Genomic DNA, 25,168 nt, shown 5'->3' with positions numbered 1-25,168 from the left:
CACAATATAAACAGCTTCCAAAGGGTTCTGTCTCATATTATTGAAGCCAAAAAGCTAAAAGAATAATAATAAAGACAATTAGCCACCTGTTTGGGTATTAAGAATTTCTCTAGTTTTGTTATAGGTTGTATGAGCACACACAGAATATAAACTCATGGTTCAGGATTTACTACTGGCTGCACAGGAGCACGACATTCAAAGTTCTCTGAAAGACAGGAAACACAGATGCTGTGATGCTGAACCAAACTTCACTTCAAAAAAATATTTAGAGGGAGAAAGAACAGAAAAATTATTTAATCATAAATTTACACTATACTGGCAATTGTTGAAAAGCAACTAGAAGCAGGTCTAAAACAAATAGAAGGAAAATGTCATTTTGGAAAATATAAATTATTAGGTCTAAGAAAAAATAAACATCTCAAGAGGTAAGAAGGAGCTTGGGAAGCTCCACTAGTAAAATAAAAGCTTTGCTGAACAATGTACGACCAATACGGCAAAAGCCATACACACAAACAAAGCAAACCAAGGAATTCATCCACCGCTTCCCATGGGCGGGCGGGCGGGCAGGCACCCAGCCATCTCCAGGAAAGCAGGGATCCATCATGTGTGACAGTTACCTGAGAAGACAAACACCGCTACTCCAAACATCCCCCCCATTCCTTCTTCCCCCACCCCCAGCTTTATATGCTGAGCATGAGATCACAGGGTATCATGGGGTATCCCTTTGGTCCATCAGGGTCAGCTGTCCCAGCTGTGTCCCCTCCCAGCTCCCTGTGCATCCCCAGCCTCCTCAGTGGTCTGATCACTGGTGGGGTGGGGTGGTGTGAGGAGCAGAAAAGACCTTAATGGCATGTAAGCACTGCTCAGCAATAGCAACATCCCAGAATTATCAGCACTGTTTTCAGCACAAATCCAAACCCCAGCCCCATACCAGCTACTGTGAAAATGAACTGTAGCCCAGCCAAACGCAGCACACTTAGGCAGGGTGTCACTGCCCGGGGAGGGCTGGTTCCCTGTGCGCCGCGGGACGGTGGCCTCTGGAGCGCTGTGTTAGTTCTGAGCACTTCTGTCACTGTTCCCAGGCCAGCATCTTGAAAGGGTATCAGAGGAAACTGTGTAGGGCTGGAACCTGACTCATAAGCAAAGGGGGTAAGTTACTCAACAGTTTGGGTAAATTATGCCTGCTAAAGCACTCAGACAGTCACTAACAATTAGTAATTAAATTGTGTCAGATGATGAGAATCTAGGGCTTCCTGCTCGGTTATGTCTCCATTTTCTGTCCCTTGCTTGAGGGTATTATTAACATCTGACTTCTCTGTGTCTTGGAAGGTGATGCCACTAGTCCCCAAGATGACCTTTACAGACTGATGAGAAATTATCCCATCTCCCAGCATCACAGATATACCTTGGATTGCAGGCACCCAAGGGCATTACCATTTTAATTAGATTTGATGTTTCCAAAGAAACAGCATACCTCATGCCTGCTAGAGCTAACCGGAATCCTTCGTAGGACCAGGCATGCTTAAACAGAAAACAGAGGCATTCTAGCAACAATTCTTTGAAAATAAAATTACAGAGAAGAAGCCTGAAAGTAATAGAATATAAATTGTGATGACACCCAACTGTGAAGTTGTCCCTCAGGTGTTTCAGTGACTCAGCCATCCTGGAAATGGAAAGACACATGATCTCACCAGCCAGTGAGATCATGCTGTCAGTTGTGGAAAATATTTTTTCCTCCTTTATTGCAAAAAAAACCTAAAAAAACCAAACCAACAAGGTCTCTATCTCATTGAATTTTCTGTCTCTTTCTCACCCTCTATCTTATCTGTTTTTAGTCCCAGCCTGACTTTCACTGCCATTCACTGTCATTGTAATAAGCTGGACCCAAGCCCTTCCCTTGAGCAATGAGGGAAGAGATGGTGCTCCTAGATATGTATATCTAATAAGATCAGTAGTACTGTCTAACCTTGCAATCCTTAGAGCATTCATTTATGCTTAAAGGACTTTTCAGATGATCAGAATGATACCAGGAGAATGGCAAGGCTTCAAAGCTCATATAATATAGCAAGTTTTTACTGTATGTATGTCTTAGAAAACTTGGAGCCTTCACTTTGCTTTGAGCTCTTCAGGAAAAATGCATATCAAATGTAATGGTACAGGCAGCAAGTCCAGCATGAGAGCTCAGCGGTGCAGGAGAAAGACCTTTCCCAGGGAGCTCCAGCTCTATATGGGAATTTCTGCTGAGAGACCAGATCACAGTCACCAACTCGCACCTTCTCCAGATGTCTAGGGCTTGTCTTTCACCAAAACATATACATGAGTTGAAAAGAAAATAAACAGGACAAAAGAATGAATTCTTACAAGAGTGCTTGGTACATCCAATGCTCAGGTAGAAGATGACAGAGTCCCACTGTCAGATAAACCGTACACTCGCAAAAGGAAAAAATTCTTATGAAAAACCCTGCTGAAAACTGGAGCTTAGCAAGAAGTTTAGCAATAATTCCTTCCTCAGCCTAATTAGAAAACATGTGAATAATCAAGGAACTCCACAATACAAGTAATATAAAGCTGCCAGGAGCTGTTTGCTAACTCCTGGGACCCAATAGATATGTTGGCATTTACCAGTCAAAACAGAATGTAGTGGAGTGGAAGTGTTTTGATTTACATTCATCTCAACAAATACAGTCAGTACTCTAGGCTTTTTTCTTATTTATTATTTCATAGAAATGGTCAAATAGTTAGCAGAAAGATGAAGGTATACGGTCCAGAAGTTGGTTACTCTAGTTAAAGCTCGCTTACGTTTTTTTTGGCTTGTTTTACAGGTAAAAATTTTCAAGTACTTTCAATTACTTGTTCTGTATTTCTTAGGTCTCTGTTTAATCTCCAAAGCCTTTGTTGAAAATATATACTGTAATGATAACTCTAGTGAAAAGTTGTATATATTCTTACACTATGTATAAAGCCTTTTTAGAGGTACAGTAATATATTTCAATGGCTTAGTTTTGAAAAAAGAGGAAACTGCTCATTTTGCTCTTGCTGTTAAAATGTATTAGCTTTATACAGGGCTGTCATCAGGGTTAAGGTAGTGATTTCTGTTTATCTTTACGTAGTGACAGAATGAGTGGCTAGGAAAGCAAAGCTCTTACCTTCAAAAAGTCAAAAATAATGCTCTCTAGCTTGTAATAGTGATGCCTCATTGCTGTGGTAATTTTTACAGTATTTCTTTAAAATGTTTTATTTAAAAACCATGCATTAGTTTCATATCTCTTTGGACTCTGAGTAGCTTCACTAGTAAGTATCAGTCCTTGATCTGACTGGAAGCAGATTCGGAATGGCTGTGCAAAGGCAGCCCCTTAATGCTACAATAAATGACTGATTTGAGTATGTTTCTTACTAGCAAAGTGCTGCTTTTGTTCCAGAAGCACCAGACACGCAAACCTGCATTTACCACAAAGTATCAAATCTTTGCTCATTTGTGTTAACCTTTTCTGTGTGTAGGGAAGCTCTCCCTTGTAAGAAATGGATCAGGAGATGTCATCTTGGTGCTGATAAAAGAGTAACACAGCGATTCTGAATCAACCGACAGAGCACACATATCAGGTTGTACAGATTTCAGTGGGGTGATTATCACTGGTTGTGCTTTATCTGAGATAATATATTTGCTGCCTTCAACAAAGGAACCCAAAGAGTATGGATTTAAATCTTTCTCCTTAACTGTTCTGGAACAACCCTTTAAGTTCTTTCCTCCCTTCGGAAAAAGTCACTTTTCATTAAAATCTGGATACCACTCTATTAATAGTCCTAATATTCTCTAGATCAAGGGAAGCCTTTGGTAAATAGTTTGGGACTGAAGCATGAGAATATTGCCATTTATTATCAATTATGGATGGAGTAGGAAGAACAGAATAACTGCAAGCTTAGTTAAAGCATCCCTTCAACTGTTATTTGCTCTATTAAGTAGTGTAGGCACTGAATAACAAATACACATCCTGATCATAAAACTGAGATGCAGAGTGCCTTCACAGGCTTGGAGCCTAGATACTTACACTGATCTCCAGCACACACACTTTTATGAGTGCTCTTTGGGGAACTTGGTTTGGAAATAGAGTCCCTGGAAGTCAGAACCATGATTTATAATGCATTACCCACAGACATTCAGATGCCATTATGCTAAGAGTTTGTTTCCTCCAGTGGGTAACCGAGGAAGACTCTCATCCCAGTAAGGGTTGCATTGGAAGGAAGATGGGAGCAGAACCATGCACAACATGATATTTGCAAGGAGACAAATATGACAGGAAGGAAAGGGAGAGGCTTCAATATATAAGCATAAAGCCACAAAGATTAGACCAAGAAATGCACAACTGCTGCAGAAAAAAAATGCTTCTCAGTGTTAACAGAATGTTTCCAGATTTGATCAACCGTAAGTGCCATAATGCACAGAAGGAATGCTTGAATTGTAATCTTGATTTAGTTGTCAATATTTGCAAGACATGGATGGGAACAACAAGACTAGTTAACGCCCCCTTAAACTGTCAGAATAACTCCTTTAAAATCCTGCAAAACCACAAACATGAAATCTTTAATGACTAGGCGTACGACGCAGCCAGACTGTCTAGAGCACAGGCTGAGAATGATCAACTTCAAGCCTTGTGACCCAAGTAATGAATCTTCTTGCAAGCCTTTAAAGTAATCTTCAAAAAAAAAGAAGGCTATTTTTGCTAATTTTTGGAGCCCTGGCTGATTTTTCAGCAAAACCCAGGCACTGTAAAATGACTGTCATTTGCAATCACTTAGGCTAGGTATGTTCCTATTTAAAAGGTGAAGAAGCTGCTGCTCAGTTACTTCAGCAGAGGGGATCCAGCTGAAGAAGCCAAGTGGGGGAAAACTTTTAGAAGTGGTCTCTGGATTTTAGAAGCAAAATGTTTCTTGCCGTGGCTTCTGTGGGATGAAATGACTGATGAAACAGTTTATTGGGAAGAAGGGGCCAAATCCAAAATAACCACTTTCTGTAGCATGGCTGGACAACAACAGCTTTTGTTGTAGCTGGGTAAAACAGCATCTTAGAAATGCCCAGAGCTGTTTACAAAGGAAGAAAATTAAATCGGCATCAGATAAGTTTTAGAACTGGTCCCTTTGTACTGCCATGGTCATGAAATGTAGAAGTCATGCAAGATGATACTTGAAGACCCTTAAGCAAGAAGGGGCTAGTACTGCAGGCACAGGAATACATCCTACCGCTTTTGGAACCTTTGGTGGAAGTTTCTAAGAAGGCCGACAGAACAGATTTAAAAAACTTCTCAGTAATTTGAAATATTAATGGTGAACATGTGTTGTAACTGCAGTTAATTAAGTGTTGATAAAAGAATCTGAGCATAAACAATTACACACTCCCTCGAATATTTCCTGAGTGGCACTAACAATAGCAGCTCTTCCGTACATGGCCTTAGACAGTCTGCACGAGCAGTGTCTGAGGCTCCTCGGTGGGTTTGTGGTGGTGATTTCTGCTCGCATTTCCACAGCCAGCTGCTCGAGAGAGGCTGTGCTGTGGCAAACGGCCTCCGAGCCTGGCTCTCGACACAGTGCCTTCTCAGGGGATGATCTTAATCCTTTTGCAAGGATTAGGGCTGGGCTAGGAGGTGGCAGAGACAAAAGTGGAGTAAAGGCAGTGATGGCACGCAAGGGAGTGTTTAGCGTGCATCCAGCAGACACAGTGAATGAATGGGGCTGGGCTGGGACTGCTCGGTCCACACGCATGCTGCTGGCTGTTGTCTCAGTAGACATGGTCGGCATTGCTGCTACACTTGCAGGTAGGTATTTGTGACTCCTTGAGGTAGGGCACCTCAGAGGCTTCTTTATCGCAGAGCAGTGGTTGCAGGACCCTGCTCAAGAATGCTCCTGGGAAGAATGAGGAAGCTTGACCAGGCACATGCCTATGTTTGCTCAGTATATGTTACACTGTGCAAACTGGATTGATGACAAATATGTTTTTTTAAATAAAAGTACTACTTTTGAAAGAACTTGCTTCAAAATCAGATCTCAGCTTGTCATTCTTTAGTCAATGTCTGCTATGAAAGGAATCCCTTAAACTAGCTTCATTGCTTACAGACAGGCTCTACTGCTCCCTTGTATGAAGGGTCATGGTTTAAAAGCTGGACTAGGTGGCAACATTCCTGCATGCTTGGTGTGAGCAAAGGTGAAAATCAGTAGCCCTTATATTTCAAGCCCTGGCCCAGGGGCCAGTGTGAGACCTAAAAATGCCATGGTGAAAAATTCTTTGAACAGAAATGCAAACTGTGGTTGGAGATGCTAGTGCTAGGGTGACTGGTAGTCACGGTGAACTGCTGCATCTCTGCAGATTGGGAGGGAAGGGGGGTGAAGGTTGAGGGAATGTACGGGAACATCTGCACAGACCAGTAATTCTGTGTTGTCTGTCTGAAGTCTGCGGGGCAGAGCACGGTTCCTGGTCCTGCTTTGCTTGTGGTTCTTGGAAAGGGGGGGCTGGGGCAAGGGTGATGTTGGGATGATCTTAGTTCTGAGACCAACTATGAAAGAGAGCTGGCATTCCCTAGGGGAATAAAGAGAACCTGAAACTGATGTTAAAGCTATTTATATTCTAGATTATGCCAAGAAAAATATTTTACACTTAGCTTAATATCATAATTGCAAGTCCAAAACCATCACTGCTAGCTTCTAAATACAGAATAGAATCTGGGAGGAGGCAGTAAGAAAATATATGTTTTGGCTGTATGATTGCAGCAGGGAAGTAGCCAGAATTTATCATGGGCTTGGACAAAACCAGGAGTCTTAAAAGAAATAATACTTCTAAGCAGTCTTTAGACATGCAAATGCTTAAAGGGCCTATAAACCACATAATGTTAACTGTAGCACAGATGGCCCCTACACTTTAACTAGTTTAAGCTGCCTTTTTCCAGTTCATAAAGCACCATTTCTACGCTGTCTTTGGAGCATGGTGTGAAAACTTCAGTATTGGATGTTCATGTGCATGCAAAAAGATTTTCAGCCTGTGTCATTGCTGGTGAACTTGCAATGCTACTGGTGTCACTCCCTGACTGGGGGTTGTCTCGTGGCTGTGCTCTGTGACGAAGGCTTGTGTGTGGCCAGGAGAAACCTTTAAGGGTACTACTGGAGAACCTATGGGATAATATTCTCTCCACTCTGTCCTGATAAACAGAATATGTCTACAAAAGCATTTGGTTTTCAGTTCAGCCTGGTGTTTGGTCTTCAAACAGCATGTGAAATCATTCACTGAAGATGCATTTAAGTATGACCACAGCATCTGTGTAGATCTGAAGTTCACAGCTGACATACCTTGTTTACACATAATTTAATTCCTGGAAAGGATCACCATGTAACTACGGCACTCCTGTCAAGCGTTGGAAGGGAAAACAATGGGGACCATGGGGACCAACATACCTTTGCACAAAGACAATCTGATGAATACTGCTTTCCTCACAGCCGCACCATAGTTTACTGGGAAGCCTTTGAGGACTCCTGACAACAGGGGATTGCCAGTAACCAAAGGTGTGGAGTGCTTACAGAGAGGCACCTTTCCCTTGCCTACACTGCAGTAACATGAAAAGAACTAAAGTGAATACACTTACAAAGACTCTTAAAGATTGTGGAAACAGTCCATTTTCATCTCAGATTAAGAGAAATCTGGAGACTAGAAACTGAAACAAGCATTTTCTTCTCTACCGAAAAGATTTCTCAGTTTATGCACTATGTCGGTGTAATATACCATGTATGCACAAGTGTGCACCGTTTAAAAAAAAAAAAAAAAGCCAAAAAAAGCACATAAACTATTCTTATGCTGAAGAAAGACCAGATCAAATGTAATACAAATGGAGGGCTGGGGGAAAGAACAGGTTGTTCTGTTCAGGCTCCTGTCTGGTTACAGCTCAAATCGTAGGAACTGTTATGGAAGTTACTGTCACTCTTGATTTCACCTTAAAAGCAGATAGGCTAAAATAAGCTCAGTAATAAGATCTCATCTGCTATTTGTTTGTCTCCCCTGTACCTCAGGCTCTGCAGGCAAAATCCCTGCTCACTCGTATCGCTAAGGACTACTGAATATCCGTGAATCCGGCTGAAGGCAAATTGACTCTAGGACTTCGTTGTGCAGAGAAATTACTGAAGGAATTCCCTGACTTTGGGGGAAGACGGATACTAATCTCTAACACTATTTGCATTAATCTTGATCAAGAACCACTTGAGATGGCCTGCCTGAGCTTAATTGGAAACAAGTCATTAATGTGGGTAGTCTGATCTACCCAGGATGGTTTAGAGCTAAATCTGTGCTTGGACTGACTTGTCTGTCATACCCACTTTAACACCCCAAAGCTGACTTGATATTCTCAACTCTTGTAGGTTCTGGTTCTGGTGCAGCGATAGATGTGCAGACCTGCCCTGGCTGGCCCATTCAAACTAGAATATTCCTCTGCCTTATTTCAGGAGATCATTGAAGTGACTAAATCTATAAAGTTGGGTTGTTTTTTTAATTTCGTTAATCTGTTTCTCTGATCTAACCAGCCAGATTAACTAGGGGAATGTTTCTTTCCCTTCTAAGGAAAAAAATCACCCTTGTTAAGGATGCCTGCATAAGTCAATAACTTAAGAATGGTGCTTAAGGTACCAGTAGCAATCTCTGTTATTTTGTGAAATGCACCGTGAGCTGGAAAACCTTCCTTCCATACAGAGCTGAATGCTGTTGCCACTTGACCACAAGCGGTGTCAACAGGTAGCTTATTTACACACACAGACGCAGCACTGGCCTTACGTCAGCAAATAAGGCGTCTTTGTTCCTTATGAAGGAACATATTTGTCCAAGTCTTTGATTGACTTGGACACAGTCGCAAGGCAGCAATCCTTCGTGTCTGCAGGGAGTTATCACCATTCCCTGGTTCTTTGGATGAGACACTGGACTATAGACACTCATTGCTCAAGAAGTCAAAGCAGGGAATTATATATGGGTTAAACTCCAGTATCTTGGATTCTGCAGTATTGCCTAATCTTTCTTTTCCACAAGGAAAAGGGCTCACATAAGGAAAAATTACAGTTAAGATCTTGATGAACTGAGTTCCTTTCCACGTCACTGTGAAGTGCAAATGTCAACTTCACAGAACATACTTTGTAAAAATGAAACTCCTGTATCTTCTCTCTGTGGCTACAAGAAAAAGCTACAGGCAGCTACACAACCACTGAAGCTGCAGCTGCTGAGCGGTTCTTTGTAAATTAGTCCTTGGAACAGGACAGATGTTTCACAGCAGCTATTACTGAACATAGAACAATAATTACATGTTGAATATACAAATTTCATATATCCCTTACATTTGGAGGCTGACACAGTGATGGGCAGAACCTGAAACCAGCTTTGCTGGCCAAGCTGGAAAGTTCTGCTAAACACTTATTTGGCCGTCTGATCAGCTAGCTACCTGTGATAAACTCCTCAGCACAACTTGGCATCGTAAGGTCCAATTCTAAATCCTTTTAAATACTGAAAATATACTGTAATATTTTGTAACTACTTACAACACAGTGGAAGAAAATCTGAAGCTGTTTTTTCAATGACTGCAGTAAAGAAGCAGGTGTAGAAAGAGCAGACCTTCAGACACAGACAAGATGGTTCCCTTTTGAACTGCCTCCAGTATCTCTTGGCTCTTTACGCTCCTGTTACCCTCCCTCATGCAAACATCACCTCCTAGCTACAGAAACCCAGGCACCGCAGCTGGTTGTCCTTTGCGTGATCCTTCAGCTCCCAGTAAGGTCCAAGCTTTTATGAGACAATGTAACTACCTGAATTTAAATACTACCTCTTTTTATTATTTTTCTTGTAAACAGCAGCAACATTCCACGCACAACAGAAAAATGACATGCATAATTGACACTGTTTCCCAGTTCATTACTGTGTTCTCTTACCTCTTCCAAGATATCCTAACATAACCTTAACAAACCCAGAACAGAAACAGAGCTTGAATTCTGTCACAAATAGACTTTGACTCCTCTGCCTATAGTGACTGTCCCTCGCTGTAGCAATGTGTCCAAAAGCAGAAGTCAAATGAAGATTGTATTGTTCTTATTGGAGTGGTTGGCACCAGTGTTGAGTTTCCACAGGTAAAAATTCTGTCCTGTTTCCAAACAAGAGTTACAGTTTTTAGCAAGTGTAACCAGGGTCGGTGAGCAAACAAAGTCTGGTGTTGGAATCTAACCAGGTAGCTCAGTTGGTTGCATCAGACTAAAAAAGTTCTTAAAAGTAGTGTGGTGAGGAATGTATCTCAGCCCATGAAATGCACAGGTCTGACGTCTACTTGCTTGCAACAAGGATGAATCTTAGTAACTCCTAATTTATGCAATGACAAGCACTTGCCATATCCTGACTGGTGAAGAGCAGCAATGTATGCTGCAGTGTGAGCTACACTTGGAGTAAGAAATAACTCTTAAGCTGTTTTACACACCAAAGATAAATATTTCTTTCCACTCAAGTCATTTGGCATCTTATTTACTATGTACTTCCAATGCCGTGCAACTTTGAGTGGTGAAAATACGCATGTGACAAAGCATACAAGTTCTAGGACTTCCTTTACTTTCTGTAGGGATTATTTACTAAATACAACACATTAAAAGAACGAGTTTGTAAGACATATTACTATTATTTGTCTTCTGTTGAGCTTACTTAAACACTAGAGTTACGCTGACTTCCACAGTTTCAACACCCTTGTCTTGAGTTGAATCCTGGAAGCCTTTCCCACCACTTCCATACTTGATCTTGCTGGCTTTTGCTTCTACAACAGTGCACATGCATAATGCCCACGTACAGGACATTTCATATTTCACCTAAAGTTGCTATAGCTCTGACTGACATGTCTGAGTACAAAACAAAGAACTGTATTAAAGACGACTCCTGTTTCTTCTTAGCTTCTCCTTCTTCTATTTGAAGGATACACATTACAAACCTGCTCGTATCAAATTGTTCCCAAAAAGATTTTCCAATTGTCAACTCATGCTTTGATATAACTAACTTTGTAACGACAGAGGACACAAGTAAGATGGTGTAGCATCTTCCCCCATTGAGATAAAAGCGAATGCTAATGCTCTAAATGCGAGAACATAATTGGGCATCTTGACACCACAGCTGCCTAATGTAGACTGCAACTAGCTTTGGCCAGGACAAATAACCTCCTTCAAACAGAGTAAGTCCTAGCTGCAAGAAGACAATTGAATTAGTTTGTCTACTAATGAGTATTCTTTCAGTCTTTTCTGAGCCTTCTCTTCAGTTTTAAAGACTGGAACTTATTGTAGCTTCTCTTTAATCCTGTCATTATCATTGTTTACATCTTGCTTTGCTTCTACACTGAAAATGCTTGTAAATATTTAATTAAAACCTGTTCCCTTTCATACCATCAACCTTACTTTGAATCTGAGCATGAGCAGTGTGGAGAGTAGTAAGAAATCCAGGCCAAGCCTCAAAAGCATTCTAAATCACTGAAGTCACTATTTAGTCTAACTTTCCCTTTTCAAAGCAGGACTGCCAGCTGGCATCTTCTGTGGTATGTGTTGTCTTCATACCTTTTTATTGCTGTTACCAGTAACTAAAATAATCAAATTAACTGCTCAACAGTACAATGTACGGATAGTGCTCCACTTTTAAAACATGTTCATTCAAGTAACTGACCATGGAAAAAAATTACATTCTTCAAAGTGGTAAAACTTGAGATTTTTGTCCTACATGGAAGCATAAAAGAAAAGGCCAGCACCAGGAAGCACAGTAATGTTTTCTAGGAAAAAAAAATAAGCAACACTGCAGAAAAAGCAGTCGTAAATTCAGGTCCCTAAGCTGCTGATCTCTTTCCAAAGATCATTTTTTCCCTGAAAAAACATGAGTCATGAAAAGCAGCGTTCAAGCACTGCTAAGGGTGTGAGAGGAACAGAATGGTAGCAGTAAACCAACCTTCTGTACCTGTAACATAAGAACTTGAATGATGCATATTCTTGACACTGAGGTCTGGAAAGCCCCATCAACACCACCAGACTGGAATCATTCCCCCTCCGCTCACTGTGTCAGAGCCAAGTGGGTGACTCAGTCCAGACTCTCTGTACGTATGACCAATAGATGTTTGACACCTCAGTAACTGGTATTTCCATGACTTTCTCACACTGGATATTCTAGTGCTTCACTAACTGTACTGGTTTGCCAGCTTTCACTAATGCCTAATTTGTCTCCTTTGTGTCAGCTGAAGCCTGTTACTGCTTCTGTTTCTCAGCACCAGCCTGTTCTGTGTTTATCCGCTGATATTACAGTCTCTTTGCTTTAGATAAAATCAAAAATTCGTAAAAACTATGACCTGAAACAGAACTGTAGAAAAGGATGGAACTTTTGATGATTCTATTCTTGCCCTCATCTAGACTCTCCACTTAATCAACTTTTTTCTTCAACTGCAAATGCTCAAAACAGAAGACTGAGTTTTACCAGTGATGAGTGAAAAAGGATTAATTCATGTATTTTATAGGCTCTACCACACACTGCAAATCCCCTGTGATGGCTGCCCTTGGTTTTTTTTTTTGGAACAGCATGATCCTGACTTAGCAATTGTAACTCTCAACATTACTACACAGCAGTTCCCCAGACTCTACCTGTGGAACCTCTTGCCCATGTATGGCACCTTGCAATTGTTCTTCTGCACTTAAGTTCCTCTTTGAAAAATAAAACAAATAAAAGCAAAATAACTTGAAGAGACCTACCTAGTCGAGGCAGAACACTTTTATGTTCAAGGCAGCTCCCCTTTCACCAGTTAAATTCCCACTTCTTGATTAAACCCAATTTGGATTAAGAAGCAATGCAGCTGAGTAAGTCATCCTGTTCACCTGTTTCTTTGATGTTGACTCTACTGGTTGCACACCCTTCATGAACCAGAACAAGGAGCTTGTTTCTTGAAACACATGGTCATAACTGAGGAAAATAACTATGCATCTCATTTTATAACACTCAAATTATAATGAAATAAAATTTATCACACCTGTAAGTGACTTCAAATGCATCTCTCAATGCTGTTCCTACTACTTTGAAAAAACACACAGGAAAAGCATGTGAGTGTACTTTATCATTTAATGGAAAAAACATACTGCCAACAGCACACCAGTTTCTTACAGTTATTATGAAGTGCTGTTCTAAGAATTAGTTTTGCAATTACAGGGTATAAACCTAGATCACAGTTTAAAACAAGTTATTTCAAGTTGTACACGTCAAGGGAAACAGCACCACAGCTTAAGGAGGAACAAATCCAATCCATAATTTAAACCGCTAGGAAAGAGTCATTTCATACCAAAAAAATACAAATATTTGTATCAGTACCATACTTATTAATATACCTCAGAAAAACCTAAATAATCCAGACAAGTGCACCCCATTTTGTTTCCTCATACTCACTGTTTCATAATGCTGTTTTGCAGAGTTCTTTGTAACCTAGCTATGTTGGCATCCAAAGCTGCTAAGCTATTCTTGAAGTCCTCTTCATCTCGAGAAGTAAACGTTGAGAAAGAGGATGCACTCCACTCAGACTTCCCTGATAGACCATCACAGGAAATGGAACTAAAATCAACTATTCGACTGCCTTTTTTCTGAGAAATTTCTTTCGGAAATAGCATTGGTATGCAAGGGTATGTACTAGGCTGAGGTTGGTCTGGGTTATCTGTGAAGTCTTTTGCAGCTCCGCTTGGAATGCCTTTTGGCCTCATTTGGACTTTGTCTCCTTCTGGCTTCACTTTATCCCCTGTAACTTCAAGCGTGTTTTCCATAGTCTTCTTCACACTGTACCCAGCACTTAATTTATCCGCAAGAGTTGGATCCTTTGATATCTCACATTCATTCTGCTGCACAGAGTTTGAGAGCTCACAGTGGTAATCTAACATCTTACAAGCCCCTCTACTTTGGGGTAGCACACCAGTTCTTTCAGAGATTAGCTGCTGTTTTTTAGAGGCACTGCTAGTCAATGGAATATAAACAGTCTCATCCAACTTGTTTTGGTCATCTAGTAAAGTCCCAGAATCACTAACTGTTTCTGCATCTTGCTCCAGTGAGGTTAGTAGTATTTTGGGAGTTGATGTTCCTTTTTCTGGGAATGTACTGTTTATTTTACTTCCTTCAGTTGCAACCTTTTTATAGGCTAGATTTCGCATTTCTAATTCTCCATTTTTATTTGAGAACTGAAGTTCTGTATCTGTCAAAATATGATCCTTTTCTAATTTTTTAAGGTAAGTCATTACTGAAGTACTCCCAGGAAACGGATCAGGTAGCATCTGCTTTTCGTGGTCTTCCAAGAGAGACTTTGAGAGACTTTTTTCAGATTTAGGTCTAATATTGTCTACCATGAGGTCAGACAGAAGCTTGGCCATACTGCCCTGCAAGGTTCTGTTAAGGTAAGATCAATTAATCAGACTTAAAAACAATCATGAAAAAAATAGTTAAAAACTTTTATAAAAACACCAAAATATTAGATTTATCAGACCGCAGCAAAATTACAATTCTCTTTCTATGTGTTGTCCTACAATGTAGTACAAATATGAACCAATTCCAAGTTTCTTGAATTTCTTTCTTTGGCTCAGTTCAATGCGCCTATAATGTAACTAAAATAGCACAAGCCAATGAAGTTACTGAGATTAGTTTCATTTTGTGTGCTTACAGTACTATAAAATGAAATAAATTGTCAAGAAACTGTTAAAAAGCATATAGAAACAGTTATCAAAATCAGCAAGAATTTCTTCCGAATTATTCTGTCCGCTGTATCTAAATAGAAAATATAATAAAATAAATAATTCTTCTTGTTTGTACATCAAAACAACTGAATGCTTAAATGCTTATGTATATAGCATTTGCAGACACACATGTAATAGGACATCACTATACTACCATCTGGTGGTTAGTACAGCAGTCACGGAAGTATGAAGTGTGGCTAAACTACTACAGAATCTGAAGTATTGATTAAAAAGATTTGGCTGTTCCAGGAAGTATCAGCTATAAACCGGACAGACAAGTTTTAACTTCCTCCGCACATCATGTCCAAACAAATTTTATGTACATACCACTTTGCACATGCAAAAAGCTATTTAAGTCCAGCTTGTCACTATATTCATCATAAAAGACCATGACAAAATAAATTCACAGTAATAGGTCTAAAAGATGGTAAGTACCACCACCTTCATCCAGTGATCCAAGAACTCCCACCTTTACCCATAATTAATATTTGGGTATGATCTACTTCAAATGTGTGTACAATTAAAGAAAGGACTGTTCATTCCCACAGGAAGAGCTTGCTGTGGCTCTTGAAGTGAGTTCTTCTCAAAACAGTCCAATTTCTGTGTGAAGTGTGAAGAAAGAAAGAAAAACAAAATAATTCCTCCTTAATTCAGGTTAAGAGTTAGTTTCCAAATTCTACAGCTTCACAAGAAATACCAGTAGGCTTACAGGTCTGTGCACTTCCCGTGGAGCTCCTTATTGGCAGGTCTGCTATTAAGAAATAAAACTCTTCACAAGTTATGCTAGATAGCATTTCACTTTACAACAGAACTCAAATCATGGAGCATGACAACTGTCTTTTAATGTTATAGCACCCTTGTAGCAAAAGTAACTACAAAGAGAAGTATTAGCCTACATGACCTCCTACCACCAAGATATTAAAGATTACAATAATCCAAAGTATGGGGCTGCAAGGGGAAGAAAAGCAATCTCAAGGGGCAAAACCCCATAGTTTAGCCATTAGTACCTGGTTAACTCACGTAGTCTGTTAACTTCTGCATCACGCTGACGTAACGTTATGCCCAAAATCTTATTTTCCTTCTCTGAAGCTTCCAGCTTAAACTGAAGGCTCTTCACGTTTGCTAATGCCTCTTCCAGTTCTAAAATGCCAAGAAGAATTTACCTATTTATTTGAAGTTTTAGAACACTGAATGAAGAATGAACGCTTTTAAAACACATACCAATCTTGAGCTTGGTGGAATGAATGTCATAGTGCTGTTTATTTTCAAGCAATTCTTCTTCCTTATCTTGAATATCTTTTGCGAGATGTTTATTTTCTTCTTTCTGACTTTCTATTATTTTAAGTAGTTCTTCATTTTTAGCCTGCAGTGACTCAAGGCCTTTCAGTGATTCTTTCAATTGACTCTGGAGCATCATATTCAAGGACTGCAAAGAAACTACTACCAGAAGTAAAACATGAAAAGTTTAAGCGTTTTGTGTGGTACAGTTTGAATTTCTAAATCAAACTAAGTTTTCAAATAATCTCGGTAATACAAATTTTGCTTACAGACAGAAGGGGTTTTTGAGGCAGCCAGACAGAACTCGAGCTTTCTTCTTAATTATCTGATATGTAATCTTCATTTTAAGAGGCACATAAGGAAAAATAATCTGCTCGGCAGCTGAAGAGCTGAGTCTGACTATGTGGAGTTCAAACAGGCACAACAATCTATGCAAATGCAGTTGCACTGCTAGACGCACAACACTTAGTTCAGTTGCCACTAAAGGCCACAACATATACTGGTATTTATTTATGTATCTGTATCTTTATATGTCCATCTATTTAAATAAAGCTTTAACAAAATGTCCCTAACAAACATCATTCTCTATTAGTACTTTACATTCATAGTTGCAGGTCTGTCCAGATGTCTTCTCACTTCTTTCTTGTTCCCTGAGTTGTTGGTTTAATATTCTTAGTCTCCTAAATATGAATTGTGAAAAAGCAAAAATTCAGAAAATTCAGAATAAGTTCAAAACCACTGCATTTAAAATTAGTTTGGTAAGAAGCTGTTACTGAGAATTAAATATCACAGAATGTTTCAGAAATATAAAAAAAGGTCTTAATGCATTTTCTTATATTCCTATATTTCTTCAATACAAAAGACCCTTTACAAGTTCTGGTAAATCTTTCCCTCTGAACTGCTACCCAGTTATGGATTTGAGAGCTTCCCTGAAATGAGACACATTTTTGCATTTCAGAATACACTATACACAGAATATAAGCAGGCTAACTAGATACTGCAGTTTTTAGAGAGAATGATGATCCCGCCTAGACAATGGCCCAATCATGATATAACTGAGGCTACCGGAATATCAGTATTAACTGAAGTCTTGCTATGTGTTAATTATTTATTTTTAAACTATGTAGTCTTACCAACACATTTTCTGCACAGACAAGAATGAAAGGGCCATAACACTTACACCATAACAATGATAAAATATGCAATTTAGAACAGACCAGTTTAAGGTGCTTTAGGTGCCTTTGCAGTAAATACAGAATCACTGATGAGTTACTAACCTACGCAGCTGGGCATTTTCACTTCTGAGAGGCTGTAAAGCTAGTGCTATTTCAGCTTGTATATTTGTACTTCCCACTACAGCTGGCAGCAATGATACGCAGTCTTCTATTTCATTCATCAGCCTTAACATTTCCAAATCATCTGCAAATAGTGCAAGAAAAAAAAGACGCCGTAAACATGTAAACCTGGAATGTGACAGTAATATTTTATATGTGACTAAGCAATCTACAAAGTGATATAGCGTAGTATCTACATTTTTTTCAAGAAACCCTCATCTTTATGTTAATTATATTTATTTATTTAAATTTTTTAAGCTTGACTATGAAAACCAACCTTGGTGGGATTGCTATTGCAATCCTTCTACACTGCTCCCCTTCTCAGCGGAAAAAACACTGCACATGAAATGAGAACAATCTTTACCCTAGTTCTTAAAGTAATGCTAAAATACTCCAAAAAATAATGTGACACTTATCCAGAGTGAAACATGAAGCTATTACAGTTGTGGAAAACCACTCTAAGATGTCATATATCATCTGACACTTCCAGAAACTGAAGTGATCACTCATTTAAAGCAGCTCTTTTGTTATTTCCATGTAATCACTCTACTGCACAATGAAAATGTCCTGACCTTGATCTGTTATCAGTGCTCTGAGCTCTCCCAGAAGATACTTTACAGTCTTAACTTTATGAGCTGTTTCTTCTGGGCTTTCTTTTCTAGATTTTAGAACTTTCTTCACAAAACTTGTCTTACAGCTTGTATCTCTCACTGGGGCTGTGTCAAGAAGATTCAACTCTTCTTCGTTGACCAAGTCCTCACTGTGTTCATCAGAAGTATTCTCCTCCTTGTTACCTGACGCACTGTGTTTTGCCGGACAATGATGATGGTGCTTCTGTTCAGTCCCGCTGTTCATCGTTTCATGTGATTGTAACAGGGCCAGGTGAGCTTGTATGCACCTTATCAAATCCGCTTCTTTCATGTGTTGCTCATGGTTTGGGGTCATCTCTCTGCCAGAAGATGATGGAATGAATGTAGGCACTGTAGAGTTACTTGGTGCACCTGATGCTATACAAGGGATCACACTCGAAAGAGCAGTGGCAGACTGTATTTGCGCAGCAGGAGCAGCAGAAACTACTGGGGAAACCACAGGTCCTCCCACTTCTGGCACATATTCATTGCCACTGCCTACAGGAACATCCTGCATAAAGAATATTCGTATTAAACAAAAAAGTAACATGATTTTTTTAAATCTCAAAAAAACCCAGCACTACCGTTGTCTGACTCAATGTAGTCTTCATCATTCTTTGCAAATTATAAAAGTAACTACAGTTCATTAATTGCATAATTTTCCAGTATATTAAGGAGTAATTAAAATGTAAATGTGGTTTAGATTACCTTTATTTTAAATGTTACTGACAACATTAAAGCACCATTCTTTTTCAGCTGTTCTATAAAGAAAAAACCTCAGCAGCATTTTGGTGGCGTTTGGGTTTGGGGTTTTTTTTTGGTTGTTGTTCATAAACACTCATTCCTTGACAGGAAAAGGGAATAAAAAAACTCACAAAAGACAACACCATCACCTTTCAATATTTTAAGCAGACAAACTTCTTAAAAGGACAGCACTAGCTATACATGGACTGCCTAGAGATGGAAGGTAAGTCTATAGAGTCTTAACAGTTCCAAGGTGCAAGCCTTTTACCACATTTCCCAAGGCAGCAGCTGGAACTCTCCATGAGTTCTATTCTATGCCCTGAATTATTTCAAAATGTGGCTCTAAGATAATACACAGTGTCTGAAGAAATAATCAACTTGATCATTGGTAGGGCAAAGCTACATATGAAACATGATTTCTTTTATCAGGAGTTGGTCAATGATCCTAAAGTGCATTATGGAGAACATAATTATTAACAATAATGAGTAATCCCCTGCACCTTCCATGTTTGCTTTCCATTAGAGAATTCACCATGCAGAAACATGCAGCCAGTTGCAATTACCTCTAATTTCATTTTTTGGTGTCTAAATAAAATGTATTTTAAATAGCTGTAATTCTTCTTGTTATTCTGTTCATCACTATAGGTTGAAATATGCAAATTGTTTTCTTAAGGAAAATTATTACATAAACCCAAGAAAACCCACACACTTGAATAAATGTATAAACAAATTGGCAGTGCTCATTTTAAATGTCTACTAATAGTCAGAATCAAACTTTTACTTACTGACTGAGTAGATAAGGGATTAGCTGAATGCTGCAATGACTGAGCTGATGTGGAGGTAGGTAATCGATAATTAAAAGCTGTAACATTTTGACATCCTATAAGAAAACAACACTTGCAGATCAGGGCAATTTTGGGCAAAACTCATACAGTAAACAGCAGGCACTACATTAATAGTTCCACTAACCATGATTTGAGGTAGGAAAAGAAGCAACAGTAGGAATTTCATTACTGTTTTGTGGTGGCTGGCCAGTTATCAGAGACATTTGAGTTTGCACATGCTCGCACAGCTTCTGATGCATCACAGGAGAGTGCTGACTGCAAAGCACGTGAACTGGTTGAACCATCTGATTCTGTGCTGCACTGGAAAGTTCCTTCTCAGTAGAAGGTGTGGTGAACGAGGCAAGTTTTCTACTTGATACTGGCACTGTAGAGAAAGAAAGAACAAAAAACCCAGCTAAAGTTGCCAGTCTTCTCCATCTACATGAACCCTTTGTGCTGGTCAGGCAGACTCTGGCAAGTTCCTTTGAAAAAGAACACCAAAAGATTCTACAGACTAAGATTCTAGTCAGATTTTGACTCACCAGCAAATCAATTCATCAGTTTTTTTCCCTCCAGACAGAGTAACCTAAACGAGTTGGACAGAGGGCCAATTCTAAAAATCTCTACTTAGCTGCTTTCTAAGCTTTTAAACCATTTGGAATAACCAATACCAAAGCATTCTCCAAACCTAATTTTCTTTATGTTGGGTATAATTAAAAGTCTGTATTCTTACAGTGCTGGAAAGATATCAACAATGTGCTCACCTTCTACAGCTCACAAAATAGGCATTCTGCTACACATCTAGTCTACAGGCCCTACCTGTCTACCGGATTAAAAATCACACAAAAGAAGCGGTGTGGAGAGTGAGAAACATTAATAAAATGTGAGAGCAGCTCACCCTACAGCACTCCATCTACCTTTCCATTCAAGTGGAAAGCCACTAAACCACTTGAGTTCCTATTATTCACTGCAACACTTTCCTGTTTCCAGAAACCAATCCTTGAGAGAAGCCTGGCTGGACACCTAGCACCTGGACAGTTTCTAGTTGTGTAACCCAAACAGAGACCAAGCACTGTAATGCTTCACAGTCCAAAAGAAATGGGACATGGGTATTTTCTGTTCCACACTTCCTATCAGCTAAACATGATGATGTTGGTATTTATAGACACACTCAACTTTCTTCCTTGTACATTAAGTTCAAACATCTGTGAATTTTAGTAACTGTTTAGTAAACAATTAAGGTTTCTAAAAGACAATGAGTAATGTCTACATCTTTTTGTGGATCCAGCCCTGGATCAACCTATAACAACCAACAACAATTATCTGAAGCCTTGTTTTATTTCAAGAAGTTGAGGAGTCTCTCAATGTTGTTTGAGAAAAAAGCAAGCCTGTGAAAGTTTACTTACCAATTTCTTTTCGGATGTGGGCAGGGGTAATGCTTTTTTTCAACGCTTTCTTCTTGGAAGTGTTTCCTTTGGTTAGCAAAGGCCTGGAAGTAATTTTAATGGAAGTTGTTTTCCTAGGTTGTTTATGGATAGCCTCCTTTCCTTGTATTAGTCAAAAGAAAAACCGGTCACAAAACAAATCAAAACAGTCTTACAAAATCTAAAAACATAACTTAAATTTTCAATAGGTACAACCTGTAGCCTCATTTTGTAAAATATTCTTCAGTAAAGCTGCACAACGGTCAAGCCCATTATGGATAATATCAACCTGCACAAAGAATGATGCAGTCAGAAAATCAGTCTCACTGTCTTCTTTCAGTAAACAAAGATACTATTTCAGAAGGAAATGATCCCCACTCCATCATCTGCAAAAGAACAACTGATAACCAGCAAAACTGTGTCATTTTCCATTTTACTTTGCAATTACATAAAAGTTTGCAAACACACAAATTTTGCAAAATAAGTTTGTTGCATGCGTGTCCATTTGCTGGATGTTAAGCTACTGTCTACCACCGATTTCTGTTTTGGAGATAACTGACTCAGCACTACACACAAAACAGTGCTGCAGCACTGACTCCATACCACTCACTTTTTGGCACAAAGTCTAACAAACAGGGCTATACCTCTGCCAGAACCAGCCCTTGTCTATGAACTGCATGGTTGCGTTTGCAAAATACATCCTGTGCCTTAATGTGGTTTCTCAGAGCCAAATTCAATGCACACAAAGCCAGCTTGCTGATACCTCAAAACACAGTACAGACATTCTTGCTAGCTTTTTAGGAGCTGTTTCTAGTGCAGATGCAGTAGTATTTACATTAACCTGGTTTTCTTCTATTATTCAAATTATTCCAATTTCCCTTCTCTTTAGAAAACAGGGATGACTGTATTAAAAAGCCATTGAATTACCTGATTGTCAGAGTCAGGGGAATAGAGAGAGCATCCAGACTCTACCTCAGAATAACATCCTTTTCTTAAGCCAATCCTGAAAAAGTCAGATTCACTGTTTATACCACCTCCTTAATATGCAAATTTAAATAATACTTTTATTCAATAATAGCAAACTAAAGCAAATTAATTTTGTCAAGGAACAAAGTAACTTTTTTCTGAAAACTCTGCATTGCTGCAACAAACATGTTCAGCAGATATTAACAGCTTACTTCAAAGCAGAATTCAGTCTTTACTCAACAGTCTTACATAGAGCTAGTAACTATAAAGTCTTACGAGGAGCAGTCGAGGGAACTAGGGTTATTTAGCCTGGAAAAAAGGAGGCTGAGGGGAGACCTTCCCGCTCTCCACAACTACTTGAAAGGAGGTTGTAATGAGGTGGGCATCAGTTTCTTCTCCCAAGTAACAAGCAACAGGGCAAGAGGAAATGGCCTCAAGTTGCACCAGGGGAGGTTTAGACTGGAGATTAGGAAACATTTTTTCACTGAAAGGGTGGTCAACCATTGCAACAGGCTGCCCAGGGAGGTGGCGGAATCCATCCCTAGAGGTACCCATTTTAAAAATGGGTAGGTGTGGTGCTTAGAGACATGGTTTAGCACTGGATTTGGCAGTCCTGGGTTAACACTTGGACTAGATGATCTCAAAGGTCTTTTCCAACCTAAATGACTCTATGATTCTATAGAAAGGAAATATTTTACTTATAAAACATGCAGAGAGTCAACCCTGTACTACTACATGAAAAATTTCTATTCAGTCTATTCACGGGCTGCTTAGAACCTGGCCATACAGCCTTTCAGCTAAAAATGGCTTCCAAAACATACAAAGAATTTTTGGTTAGTTGTAAGGTATGACAAGTATAAGGTTCCCAAACGCTGACATGTACATTCAATCTTAGGTAGTATTCATGATTAAGGTCTTACTGTTGTCTTCCATTTCTTAATTTAGCCGCTCCTGTTAGCCTTCCAGAAGACAGTACCTGCCAATTACAGAAATATACTGTGATTTTCGTGAAGTACTTTCACAACATAATTGAAGACTACCATTGCCCCCACATTCCGGAACAGCTGCTGAGGCAGATCAGTTAAAGGTAATTTACAGCTCTCAGAGCAAGGATGGAGCCCGCTGCTGCCATCAGGGCCTGAATCTCCCAGTTTTGGTTTCAGAAAGCACGCCTTTACAGAATGAAGCTTTATTAATTTCCATAGCACTCTACAGATACAGTAATTCACGGAAGGCCACAGCCAAGGGCCGACCTACAAAACATACATTCCAGACTGAAGCCAAGTTCGATCAATACACACGTGGTCTTGTGGGATTTTAAGAATAAACTACAGTCGCTACGCAAACCCCGGAAAACCACGGTGGAGAAACTGCAGCGGCAAGCTGCCGTGCCCCTACCGCACAGAGAGGCGCCGAGCCCCGAGGAGGGGGTGCCGGGCTCAGCCCGGGACGGCAACGGCACCCAGTGCCCAAGGCCCGACGCCCCCTCACGCCGACCGCCCTGCTCCGCACTGCAGGGGGACACCCCTCACCCCCCTCCGGGCAAATCAGGGCTCTAATGAGGCGGCTAAAGAAAGGCTGAGACCCGACTAGCCGGCAAAGGGGCTCCAGCCGCCCCCGCGCCCCCCGCCCCGCACGCACCTTGCAGGGCTGCGCAGCCCCCGGCCGGGCCATGGCCCCGGCGCCCCGCTCTGCCCCTCCCGCGGGCCGCGCTCCCCGCGCCGGCCAATCCCGAGCCTGCCTGGCTGACTGGCGGGGCGGCCGTTACGGGGGGGCGGAGCTAAAGCCCCCTGGCCTGGTCCGCCCCGCTTGGCGGCTCCTCGCTGCGCGCCGGCGGCAGCAGGCGCGGGAAGGGAAGGAGTTACGTCACGCAGCGCGGTCGGGGATTGGCGGAGAGTGGGCGCGAGGAGAAGAGAACGGGGTGGGCGGGGCTAAGGCGGGCTGTGAGGGGCAGCTGGTTGTCTGTGCGTCTGCGGGGAGCTGCGCGGCGCATCCCCGGCAACGGCATCTCCGCTTAGTAAGGAGAAATCACCTCACAGAGCTGGGTCGTCCTGGCCCAGTGCTGTCCTCCCATAGCGTCCTGTCTGATGCCGTAGGGATCCTTCAGGGGCAGAAGTTCCTGTGGGGCAGGGACTCCATGCACTCATAAAATACATGGAAAAATGGGACTTGCAGATGGGTAGGCCACCCTGAGCGAAAACTGTGACACCTCCATGGGAGGGGTTGCACATAAAGCTACCTCAGGGCCTCTGCTTGGCTATGTAGTTGGTGTCCTGCAAGTCGTCAGGGGTGCAAAAGGCAAAAGCAGGCTGGTAGCAGTCAAAGGGAAATGATGATACTTCATACAGGCTAAAACCATCAGTTCTTTGTTCTTCATGCTGGTTTTCAGCTAGTGTTAAAATCTCTGGCAATCCCTGAAAACGTCTGTGTGTATGGATTGTAAGGGATAATGCCACAGTTTTCACACACACATGGAGGCATATTAGTGTTCTGCATATATTTGCTTTTATTAGCTGAATAAATAGACCTTCTGAAAACATGACAGTGAACACAATTACATTTACTCAGGCTGAAAATGTGTTTATATTACTATGTTATTAAGAGTACTGTAGCAGAAGTGCATATAAATATTAAACATCTGTGCTGTCCCAATGTGTAAATTGTACAGGACAAAAATACATGTGGAGGAAAAGGCTCAAGTCATTAATCAGTGAGAAACTGCTTGAATTATGAATAATTGAAGCATATATGCGGTTGTATTTGCAATCTTAATACTTGAGGTGCTGTCCACTTTTCATGAAGCATCACTGAAAATAACAAAAAGCTTATTCTTAAACTAAATAATTTACAGTTTAAGTTGAAATACCAGGGTGAAACAGCAAACTACACAAGAGTGGTATGCTTAATAATGGTGAAGAAATAAATACCCTTAGAACACAGCTTTCGGGGACCAAAGATTTTTGAGGGGACATTCCTCGGATAAAGTAAAACAAAGCTCTTTTGTTTCAGAAAGGAAAGAAATCAAACAAAATTAAGCTAATAAAGGCAAGACAAACCATTTGTAAAACACTCCAGTTTCACCAGAAAATGGGGCTTTTTCAGTACCCAGCAAGGAAAACCAAGTAATGTTCTCATTCAGTGTGAGTTCTGGAAGTCTCCTGCTGCCAGTACTAACAAGGTCTAGTGACCTAATAAAATACTAA

At 40.4% G+C, this 25,168-nt stretch overlaps 1 protein-coding gene across 5 annotated transcripts; it reads right to left on the bottom strand.

Annotated features, from left to right (window-relative positions):
- Positions 1-13,102: 13,102 nt before the first annotated feature.
- CCDC14 (coiled-coil domain containing 14) lies at positions 13,103-23,755 on the bottom strand. 5 transcript variants are annotated; one of them, XM_040604549.1, is made up of 13 exons: positions 23,607-23,755; positions 22,886-22,941; positions 21,927-22,002; positions 21,216-21,288; positions 20,982-21,122; positions 19,721-19,960; positions 19,537-19,631; positions 17,951-18,518; positions 17,322-17,463; positions 16,645-16,724; positions 15,988-16,203; positions 15,774-15,906; positions 13,103-14,422 (listed from the first exon to the last, which is right to left on the bottom strand). In XM_040604549.1, exons 1-13 carry the CDS (start codon positions 23,637-23,639, stop codon positions 13,438-13,440), a joined length of 2,838 nt encoding a protein of 945 aa, XP_040460483.1. In that variant the 5' UTR covers positions 23,640-23,755; the 3' UTR covers positions 13,103-13,437. The 5 variants fall into 5 exon arrangements, with proteins under 5 accessions (XP_040460483.1, XP_040460484.1, XP_040460485.1 ...); XM_040604550.1 differs by having other exon boundaries at positions 15,988-16,206; positions 18,074-18,518; XM_040604551.1 differs by having other exon boundaries at positions 15,988-16,206; positions 18,173-18,518.
- Between the last annotated feature and the right edge of the window lie 1,413 nt (positions 23,756-25,168).

Source organism: Falco naumanni, chromosome 8 (assembly GCF_017639655.2).
Source record: "Falco naumanni isolate bFalNau1 chromosome 8, bFalNau1.pat, whole genome shotgun sequence".
NCBI classification, from domain to species: domain Eukaryota; kingdom Metazoa; phylum Chordata; class Aves; order Falconiformes; family Falconidae; genus Falco; species Falco naumanni.
Note: the sequence above shows the minus strand (reverse complement) of the source record. Positions and strands in the feature narration are given on the sequence as shown.

Bases quoted from the DNA above. Each gene is read 5' to 3' on its own strand.
- CCDC14 (XM_040604548.1), bottom strand. From the start codon at position 23,639: ATGGCCCGGCCGGGGGCTGCGCAGCCCTGCAAG. The intron at 21,289-21,926 runs GTAATTCAATGG...TTCTTTGTGCAG, and splicing joins CCCCTGACTCTGACAATCAG to GTTGATATTATCCATAATGG. The intron at 16,725-17,321 runs GTTAGTAACTCA...ATTCATATTTAG, and splicing joins GAAAATGCCCAGCTGCGTAG to GAGACTAAGAATATTAAACC.